This window comes from Vidua chalybeata, chromosome 7 (genome assembly GCF_026979565.1).
Source record: "Vidua chalybeata isolate OUT-0048 chromosome 7, bVidCha1 merged haplotype, whole genome shotgun sequence".
Lineage (NCBI taxonomy): Eukaryota > Metazoa > Chordata > Aves > Passeriformes > Viduidae > Vidua > Vidua chalybeata.
The window spans coordinates 37284164-37294839 of record NC_071536.1 but is presented as its reverse complement, the minus strand read 5'-3'; the positions used below and the strand labels follow the sequence as shown (position 1 = coordinate 37294839).

General features: G+C 45.8%; 2 protein-coding genes across 4 annotated transcripts in view; one reads left to right on the top strand and one right to left on the bottom strand.

The window, feature by feature from the left end:
• MMADHC (metabolism of cobalamin associated D) overlaps positions 1-3203 on the top strand; it is a 21660-nt gene extending 18457 nt beyond the window's left edge. The window contains exons 7-8 of the mRNA XM_053947587.1: positions 1-82; positions 1265-3203. The exon at positions 1-82 is cut by the window's left edge and continues 5 nt beyond it. Of these exons, the coding sequence (XP_053803562.1) occupies positions 1-82; positions 1265-1459 (277 nt within the window). The 3' untranslated portion in view covers positions 1460-3203. The remainder of the gene's footprint in view (positions 83-1264) is intronic.
• Positions 3204-6900: 3697 nt separating this feature from the next.
• Positions 6901-10676, bottom strand: part of LYPD6 (LY6/PLAUR domain containing 6) — a 36697-nt gene continuing 32921 nt past the window's right edge. For 2 of the 3 annotated variants that reach the window (XM_053948225.1, XM_053948222.1), the window contains exons 5-6: positions 10195-10422; positions 6901-9618 (exon numbers count right to left, since the gene is read on the bottom strand). In XM_053948225.1, the coding sequence (XP_053804200.1) occupies positions 10231-10422 (192 nt within the window). In that variant the 3' untranslated portion in view covers positions 6901-9618; positions 10195-10230. Of the gene's footprint in view, positions 9619-10160; positions 10423-10676 lie in introns of those variants that run through there. The other variant, XM_053948223.1, reaches the window with a different exon arrangement.

Below are 10676 nucleotides of genomic sequence, written 5' to 3'. Positions count from 1 at the left end.
CAATGGTGCCAAGGAAATCTGCTATGCAATTTCTTCTGAGGGCTACTGGGCTGATTTCATTGATCCATCCTCAGGACTGGCAGTAAGTTCTTTCTTACCATGTGGAATTTGGCTTAAATCCAACTTTTTTCAGGAGAATTCCTTGAATAAATTAAGATTTATGAGCTCAGCTGTGTCAGCTCTGAGTGCAGGACCAGCATTGTCAGGAAATGAAATTGGCTTTTAGGGAACTGGAGAAGTTTTATGCCCCAAATCCCTTGGGCACTTTCTGCCCTGCCCAGGTAACTTGGGAACCCTGACACCTGTGCAGGTGAAGGCTTTAAAAAACCTCTTTGCACCTGTTAATGATGCCTTTGTCCCCAAAAAAAATGAACTTTTTGTTCCTGTGGAACAGTGGGGGCTTTCAGCAGGAGATGGATTTTAGTCTGAGCTCTGCTAAAACCATATCGCAGTTCAAGGGGACGGTGGCAAAGCTGGGCTTAGTGGGGTTTTATTTAAAAACACTACAAAAAGCAGGGATTTATTGTGTCAACAGAGGCAAACAGGGGATGTGTGCAAGGCAGAGCAGGCAGTTCAGGGGTGGAGAAGCTTCCCAGAATTCCATACATTGGGGGAATTAGGGATGGACGGAAGTGGGGTTTTGTCTTCAGACTCCAGCAGTAACATCCTGGCCCAGAATCAGGAGTGGGTTCTAAGTCAGAACTTCCTCCTGAGATAAAGAACTGAAATATCTGTGTGCAACTTAAATACCAGTTTAATTTAAATATGTAAATCCCAGTTTAATTTAAATACTTAAATCCCAGTTTAATTTAAATACTTAAATACCAGTTTAAATACTTAAATACCAGTTTAAATACTTAAATCCCAGTTTAATTTAAATACTTAAATACCAGTTTAAATACTTAAATACCAGTTTAATTTGAATATCTGTTTGCAATTTAATCGCATTTTTGCTCCTCTAACCACCTTTCTTTAGGGTCTTGTTGCAAAGTTAAATTGTTAACTTTTGCAATTTCCTAGGAAGTTTCTCTCCTTAGTGCATGTCCTGTTTGTGCTGTCCCTAGCAGGGTTCTGCCCTTAATTCCTGCAGAGGCAGCAGAACTTCCCAAAGCTGAGGGTGGCACTGGGAATTGAAAGGAAAACATTCCAAACCCAACATAAAACTTCTCCACGCAGCTGAACCGAGGCTTAGCTTCCAAACATCCCTCAGAATTCGAGACCCTCAGGTGGAAAACCTTTTTGTTCTGTCGCTGTTTTCCTTTAGTTCTTTGGGCCTTACACCAACAGCCCCTTGCTGGAGACCGACGAGCGCTACCGGCACTTGGGGTTTTCCGTGGAGGACCTGGGCTGCTGCAAAGTGATCAGGCACAACCTTTGGGGCACCCACGTGCTGGTGGGCAGCATTTTCACCAACGCTGAGCCCGACAGCCCCATCATGAGGAAACTCAGTGGCAACTGAGCCCTCCAGCTGCCTTGGGACGGCTTGGGAGTCCTTGGGGTGATCCCGCCAGGAATTCCTCGCTGCCGAGCGTCCTTAGAGAATAAAAGTAGCTGTTATTTATTTCTAGGCTTCTGGGAATGTGTGTTCTCCACATGTGGCTTGGCAGCATTGAGAAGCAGAGGGATTATCATTTCCTTTTTAAATTTTCCGTTTTCTCTTACCTCGACCGTTCTGTCTTTCGTTGGTCGATTCAGTGTTCAGAATCCTCTGGAAATGCCACTGAAATTTCCAACAAATCTGCCATTCCTGAAATTAGGAACTGGCCAAAAATATGGAATGAGTCATAAAATTGTTCTCCCAGAGTACAGAACTTAATAAAATCTGGACTAATCACTCATTTGCTGTTGGAAAATGAGAATGAGGTCAACTTTCAGTGGTCTCCAACTCATCCAGAGACTCCATAAAAAGTCCTTAATTACCCTGGAATTACTCATCTCTTACTGTTTTTTGTCTTCATGGTGCTTGGGATTTATTTTCTCAGTGTTAGCTAAATATATTTAATTAGTTTATATACCTAAATGTAATTTAAAGTTGCTTTTGTAACTTTCTTAGGTCATTAAATACCAAAAAAAAAAAGAGAGATAATAGGGCACTGCTTGGATCTCATCATTGTTTTCCTGGACTTGGATGCAATCTAGACTTGCCTCTGGAATTTGGAAATGCAATTAGGATCAATTATTGCAATTAAAAGATGTTTCAACAGGAAGGTTCCGGTCTCACACAAACAACCAGATCAGTGGGGGAACAACAGGGCAGGAATTCCAGGGCACCTGAAACACCTGGGATTTCAGTGCCTGGCAATAAATAATAAATAATAAATAATAAAGCAGGTTTGGAGCTCCTGTTTTCCATGGAGCTGTGACAACCCTTCAGGCTTTGTTCCCTGGCAGTGTGTGCTTTGTTCCCTGAGGCTCCGGGGATTCTCCCAGTGTTACCCAACCCCACGGATTCCAAAGCTGTCCCAGGCTCTCCTGTTCCCTCCTCAGCCTCTAAGCCAGGCCCAGCAGAGATTCCTGGTTTAGGAGCAGCTCCTTGCCCAAGTGCCTCTCTCTGTCCTCGTCACCGCTGCGCTTCATGGCTTGGCTGCAGCACGGAGCTGGGAGCCAGGGACACTTCCCAAAGTTCCCAATTCCCTCCCCAAGCAGCAATTCCCGAACTCTCCTGCTCCCCTGCAGTGCTGGCTCTGGATTTTAGAGCAGCACTGATCCCTTTGTCAGTTCCCAAATTCTCCTGCTCCCCTGCAGTGCTGGCTCTGGATTTTAGAGCAGCACTGATCCCTTTGTCAATTCCCAAATTCTCCTGCTCCCCTGCAGTGCTGGCTCTGGATTTTAGAGCAGCACTGATCCCTTTGTCAGTTCCCAAATTCTCCTGTGCCCCTGCAGTGCTGGCTCTGGATTTTAGAGCAGCACTGATCCCTTTGTCAATTCCCAAATTCTCCTGCTCCCCTGCAGTGCTGGCTCTGGATTTTAGAGCAGCACTGATCCCTTTGTCAGTTCCCAAATTCTCCTGCTCCCCTGGAGTGCTGGCTCTGGATTTTAGAGCAGCACTGATCCCTTTGTCATGGAATTTGTGCTGTGACTCCAAAACCCATCCCTGACCTCTGCTGTCCATAAAATCTCTGTTACTCCAAAGATTTTATTCCTGTTTTTTTTTTTTTTTTTCCTCCTTCTCATCAAGAGGATTAAAGTTGTTGAGAACTGCAGTGTGCTGTGTCTGTCTGCAAAATCCACACAGGGGGGTTCTCACTGGACACTTTGGGGAATTTTCGTGGCTAAACATTGAAAAAATTGTGGAATTCCTCACATTAATTGTAAATATCTTGGAAGATTTGATGTTTTCTCTTCCTGCTACTCCAGTTAAGATTGGGATGTTCATTTTTGACTTCAGGTTCTTTTAAGTTTTGTCCAGTAAAGGGTTTTTCCAAGGGATTTTCCAGTGGCAGAAATCTCACTGGGATATTGGGAATTTTGCCTTGACCTCATGAATATTAATATTTTATGTCAGGGTTTGAGGGGAGCTCCAATTCCTGCTATTTTGTGGGGTTATTTGTGGGATTTTGGCTGCCCCTGCATCCCTGGAAGTGTCCAAGGCCGGGCTGGATGGGCTGGGAGCAGCCTGGGATCCAAATTCCTGCAGTTTATTTCAGCTGATGACTTTTCCTCTGTGTTGATGAATTTAATTGCAATTGGGATGAGGAATTGCTTCCCTCAGCCACCCGGGGCTTCACCTCAGCACTGATTTTTTTTTCCCCTGGAATGAGCCCAGCTTTATTTTTATTCCAATTTTTGGGGCACTTTTCCAGCTGTGTGGAATGATCCCGTTAAAACCAGCTCTAACTCCCCTGGAATAAAGCCACGGCTGCTTGTGCTTTAATGCAGAAAAAAAGGCTCAACTTGGAGCTTTTTGTGCCCTTCCCAGTGGGATTTTTCCCAAAATCCCAGATTTTTCCAGGAGCTGCTTGTCCCTGTGTCCACCCAGCAACCCCAGCTTGTGGCAGCTGCAGGAATCCAGCCCTGTCCTGCCTTTCCCAGGGCAGAATTCCCTTTGTTTCCAGGGAAACATCCGACAGCCCCTGGGCGGGGCACCTTAGGCCGGGCTTAGGGATGCAAAGCTGGACTTTGTGCCCTGTTAACAGCAGAGTTAAAGATTTGGGGTCAGACTCTTTACCCTGATCACACAAAACCAGACTGAGTTGTTTGCTCCCCGTCACACCCTAAAGAGAAACTTAAAAATTCATAAACTTAAAAATTCTCAAACTTAAAAATTCTTAAACTTAAAAATTCTTAAACTTAAAAATTGTTAAACTTAAAAATTCTCAAACTTAAAAATTCTCAAACCAGCCAATTTTAGCAGCAAAGCTGAGCCCAAACTTGGTCTCTGCTTAACCAGAAACCCCTCCCACCCCCAAACCTGCCCAGTTAGGCCCAGCACAGACTGCTCTCAGCTAATCCTGGCTCTTCCCAGAGGATTAACTGGAATTTTGGTGCCTCAGTTGTGTCCGGGGATGTTTTTTTTTAGCTCTGAGTGCTGGGAAAACATCTGGAATTCTGCAGGATTGGAATTCTGCAGGATTGGAATTCTCAGTGATTGGAATTGTCCAAGATTGGAGTTCTCCAGGATTGGAATTCTCAGTGATTGGAATTCTGCAGTGATTGGAGTTCTCCAGGATTGGAATTCTCAGTGATTGGAATTCTCCAGGATTGGAATTCTGCAGGATTGGAGTTGTCCAGGATTGGAATTCTGCAGGATTTGAATTCTCCAAGATTGGAGTTCTCCAGGATTGGAATTCTGCAGGATTGGAATTGTCAGTGATTGGAATTCTCAGGATTGGAATTGTCCAGGATTGGAATTCTGAGTGATTGGAACTCTCCAAGAATGGAATTCTGCAGGATTGGAACTCTCCAAGAATGGAATTCTGCAGGATTGCAATTCTCAGTGATTGGAGTTTTGCAGGAATGGAATGCTCAGGATTGGAATTCTCCAGGACTGGAATTCTCCAGGATTGGAATTCTGCAGGATTGGAGTTCTCCAGGATTGGAATTCTCAGTGATTGGAATTCTGCAGGATTGGAATTCTCAGTGATTGGAATTCTCAGGATTGGAATTGTCCAGGATTGGAATTCTGCAGTGATTGGAACTCTCCAAGAATGGAATTCTGCAGGATTTGAATTCTCCAAGATTGGAGTTCTCCAGGATTGGAGTTCTCCAGGATTGGAATTCTGCAGGATTTGAATTCTCCAAGAATGGAATTCTGCAGGATTGGAATTCTCAGTGATTGGAGTTTTGCAGGAATGGAATGCTCAGGATTGGAATTCTCCAGAACTGGAATTCTCCAAGATTGGAGTTCTCCAGGACTGGAATTCTCAGTGATTGGAATGCTCAGGGTTGGAATGATCAGGATTGGAATTCTCAGTGATTGGGATTCTCCAGGAATGGAATGTTCAGGATTGGAATTGTTCAGGATTGGAATTCTCAGTGATTGGAATTCTCAGTGACTGGAACTCTCCAGGATTGGAATTCCCAGGGTTGGAATTCCCAGCTCCCTGTGCGGGCAGGGAGGAGCCCAGCAGGTTCCGGAGGGGATAATCTGGGTTTGTGCTGAGGGCAAGGACACTCAGGGGGACATTTCTGCCACTCTTTGCTGAGGAGCTGGAAAAAAATCCCCTTTATATATAAAAATATATATAAAAATAAATAAAAATACAAATAATCAATTTATATTTTCAATTATATTTATATATAAATAAATCTTTTTATAGATCTATTTTAAAAAATCACTGAACTCAAGTGGGGTTTAAACACCTGGGTGGTTTTGTGCCAGCTGGGATTTCCTGCTCCAGCATTTCCAAGCTCCAAGAAACCTCCCTGGAAAATTCAGTCCCAAGGCCACAAAATTCAGGAGAGCCCCTTCCATGAGCAGATTCCTGATTTTTCAGAATATCCCACATGGATTCTGTGAGCTGCAGAGCTCTCCAGGACTCTGCATTTCCCTGTAATTCCCAAAAAAAAAAAAAAAAAAAATCATTTTGAACCTTAAAAATACCAGACTTTGATAGAGCAGGAATAGGAAAAAAAAAGGGATTTTCCTCAGGTTTTGTGTCTTAGCCCCAAAAAACCCGGAGCTGAACCACCTTGAAGTCAGAAAAAAGAAATTCAAAAAGAATTCATGACAGTAGAAAGAAATGCTGCAGTGCAGTGATTTCGGATTGCTTTGGTGACCTGCAGAAATCCCATTTCTCCCTCGTTTTGTTTTGCTCCCTGTGCTTGAAAACCCAGAAAATTCCAGGAATTTTACCAAATCCTGGCGAGGTGAGGAGAGGTGCAGGAGCGAGGGGTGTTTGTGGAAAAGGAAATCAGGGAGTGAGGGAAGAGGGGGGATCCTTGCTGACATTTGGGAGTGAGAGAGATCGGGAAAATTCAGAATTTTGGGACAAAAGCATGGACAAAACACGAACAATTCTTCCAGGCAGGAATGTGAGCAGGAATCCAAGGAAATGCAGGGATTTAACTCCATCCTTTTATTTATGGAGCTCATCCACAGCACCACCTGTCCCCTTTTCTTTATGTCCCAAAAAAAAAAAAAAAAAAAAAATGCCCAAAACTGAGCTGCATTTCGGGAATTTTATTTCAATTCCCCCTGTAAATAATGAATCATTCCCACGTTTTCCTCCTGCTGAACTCCAGGTATAAATTGTATAAATAATTTGGTATCAATTGTTTTATACTGGACACAAACCTGAGGAATTCCTCTTCATTTTGGGATCCCTGGATTTTGTTTTCCCTCTCTGCTCTTGGAAATCTCCGGATTTTCCACAATTTTGTCACATTTAGCTGCTCTGCTGCTTTTTCCTGGCGTTCCCTCTAATTCCACGGCTGCAATTTCACCAGACACCTCACAGCGAATATTCAACCCTTTTATTTATACAAATGTACAAGAATTTTACACCTGTTAAAAAACAATTAAACGTTTCAAAGCAAGATCCCTAAAAAAAAAAAAAATAAAAATAAATAATGGTGCAGCTCAGCGTTTGTGGGGTTTGGAACCCCCCCAGGAGCTCAGGGAACCCCAAACTGGTGCAGGGGGGGTTCAGACACCTCAATTTCCTTTCTTTAAAGCATCCAGAGGAGGGACAGGCTTTGATTTTTTTTTTGGGATCTCCAGAGCCAGGTGGAATTTGCATAGAAAAAGAAATTAAAGCTCTCAAAATCAGAGATGGGTGAAAGGACAGCAAAATTCCAGGTTTGGCTGGGGGCGAGGCCAAAAAAAATGTTGATTTTTATATTAAAAAAATCACTCGAAACAAACAGTGGTGAAGGTCAATTTTTATAAAGATGTATATCTATAATTTTATATATATATATATATATGTAATTTTTTAAATAACATCTCCTGTAAAACACAATGAGCTTTTCTTTCCCTGGAGAAATCACCTGGAATTAAGTGGGGAGCAAGGGCTGCTCCTGAACCTCCAAGAAATCTCCCTGGAAAATCCATCCCAAGGCCACAAAATTCAGGGGAGCCCCTTCCATGAGCAGATTCCTGATTTTTCAGAATATCCCACAGGGATTCTGTGAGCTGGGGAGCTCTCCAGGACTCTGCATTTCCCTGTAATTCCCAAAAAAAAAAAAAAAAAAAAAAAAAAAAAAAAAAAAAAAAGGCATTTTGAGCCTTAAAAATACCAGATTTTGATAGAGCTCAGCTTACATTGGAGCAGGAAATAGGAAAAAAAATCGCTCCTGAAAGAATAATTAATCATTCTTTTTTAAAAAAAATTAATTATAAACCAGTTTAAAGCAAGTCCATGACACCCTGCTTTTATTACTGACTTTGCAAGACAAAGTTGATTCTTTTTAAAAAAGTGATGTAAACCATTTTTTTAAAATATATATCTTTATATTTCTATATATTTTTGATCGTTTCTATATTACAGGCTCACCTGACTTGCAAACTCATCCCTTTTTCCTGGCAAGATCAGGGGGTTTTGGAATCTTCTCCAGCCCTTCCAAACCCTCCTCGACATACAAAAATAAATATTGCATCCGTGAATTCCCAGCAAAACCAGCACCACGGGCCACCAAACGTGGCTGCAGCCCAGAGCCCGCGGAATAAAAATCCCAGGGGATGTTCAGGATCCACTTCCTCTCCTTCAGACTGTGGGGTTTGGGGCAAAAAAAAAGGGAAAATATTGGGAATATTCCCCCTGAACCAGCGGGAATCAGGGGAGCAGCAGCTCCTCATCCTCCTGCTGAGGGCTGTGCGCCTCAAATCCCGCTGGAAATGAGGAATTCGGGGGATTTTGCTGCTTAAATTTAGGAATTCCAGCGGTTTTCTGCCAGAAATGAGAATTTTTTGGGGATTTCTCTGGTTAAATTTATGAATTCCAGCGGTTTTCTGCTGGAAATGAGGATTTGTAGGGATTTCTCTGCTTAAATGTAGGAATTCCATCCGTTTTCTGCCGGACATGAGGATTTTTTGGGATTTCTCTGGTTAAATTTAGGAATTCCAGAGGTTTTCTGTCGGAGATGAGGATTTTTAAGGATTTCTCTGCTGGAGTTTGGGAATTCCAACAGTTTTCTGCCAGAGATGAGGATTTGTAGGGATTTCTCTGCTTAAATTTAGGAATTCCATCCGTTTTCTGCCGGATATGAGGATTTTTTGGGATTTCTCTGGTTAAATTTAGGAATTCCAGAGGTTTTCTGCCGGATATGAGGATTTTTGGGGATTTTCTGCTGGAGTTTGGGAATTCCAGCAGTTTTCTGCTGGAAATGAGGATTATTAGGGATTTCTCTGGTTAAATTTAGGAATTCCATTGGTTTTCTGCTGGAGATGAGGATTGTTAGGGATTTCTCTGGTTAAATTTAGGAATTCCAGCGGTTTTCTGCTGGAAATGAGGATTATTAGGGATTTCTCTGGTTAAATTTAGGAATTCCATTGGTTTTCTGCCGGAGATGAGGATTTTTTGGGATTTCTCTGGTTAAATTTAGGAATTCCAGAGGTTTTCTGCCGGAGATGAGGATTTTTTGGGATTTCTCTGCTGGAGTTCGGGAATTCCGGCGCTGCTCGCGTGTCCCGGGCGATGGGATCTCCTCCTTTCCAGGCGCTGCTTCCTCGCTGCCAATCCCTGCCCACCCCAGAGGAGCTGCAGCCCCGATCATCTGTTAATTACCACGTGTTAATGAGCGGGGGTTAATGAGCTGGGAACGCCAGCGGGAATTCCCAAAGGGAATACGGTGACGCGAGCAGTGACGTAACACTGGAAGTGCCAGTTCTTCACCGAGATAAGCCGGGCTTTACCAAAGTTAGGCCGGGCTTGGTGGCTTTTCCAGCCTCAGAGGTTTTCTCCGGGATGGTCCCGGGATTAGCGCAGGATTCCGGGATCGCCTCCAGGAGCTCCTTCAGCAAACGGGACACGCCGGGATTGTCCAGAAGCCAGGCGGGAATTCGGGAGCCCGGCTGGCTCAGCTGGGCCCGCGTGGCGGTGGCGCTGTCCTGTCCCTGTCACCATCCCTGTCCCTGTCGTTGTCACCGTCACTGTCTTGTCCCTGTCCTGTCCCTACCACTGTCCCTCTCCTGTCGCCTTCTCTGTCACTGTCCCGTCATGATCCCTGTCGCTGTCCCTGTCCCTGTCCTGTCCCTGTCCCTGTCGCTGTCCCGTCGCTGTCCCATCCCTGTGCTGTCCCTGTCCCGTCCCTGTCGCTGTCCCGTCACTGTCCCTGTCGCTGTCGCTGTCCCGTCGCTGACCCATCCCTGTCCCATCCCTGTCCCGTCACTGTCCCTGTCCCTGTCGCTGTCCCGTCACTGTCCCTGTCCCGTCACTGTCCCTGTCGCTGTCCCGTCGCTGTCCCTGTCCCGCCGCTGTCCCTGTCCCGTCACTGTCCCTGTCGCTGTCCCGTCGCTGACCCATCCCTGTCCCATCCCTGTCCCGTCGCTGTCCCTGTCCCGCCGCTGTCCCGTCACTGTCCCGCTGCTGTCGCTGTCCCGTCACTGTCCCTGTCCTGTCGCTGTCGCTGTCCCGTCCCTGTCCCTGTCGCTGTCCTGTCACTGTCCCGTCATTGTCCCTGTCCCATCACTGTCCCGCCGCTGTCCCGCCGCTGTCCCGCCGCTGTCCCTGTCCCATCACTGTCCCGTCGCTGTCCCGCCGCTGTCGCTGTCCCGTCACTGTCCCTGTCCCGTCATTGTCCCTGTCCCATCACTGTCCCTGTCCCTGTCCCGTCGCTGTCGCTGTCCCATCACTGTCCCGCCGCTGTCCCGAGGCAGCGCTGTGCCAGCAGCGCCAGGCCGAGCCCGATCGGCGCGGCCGGGCCGGGCCGGGGCAGCGGCGGCGCGGCGCTCAGCGGGGACAGCGTGGCGAACACGGCGTCCGAGGCGTTCCGCGGCAGCGGCAGGTTGCAGATGCTGCCCTCGCAGCAGGACGTGCACACCTGGGAAAACAGGGAATGCGGAATTCCAGGGGGAAAACAACAGGGAATGAGGAATTCCAGAGAAAAAACAGGGAATGTGGAGTTCCAGGGGGAAAACGGGGAATGCGGAATTCCAGGGGAAAAAAAAAACAGGGAATGTGGAGTTCCAGAGAAAAAAAGGGAGTGTGGAATTCCAGGGGGAAAACAGGGAATGCGGAATTCCAGGGGAAACAAACAGGGAATGCGGAATTCCAGGGGGAAAACAGGGAATGTGG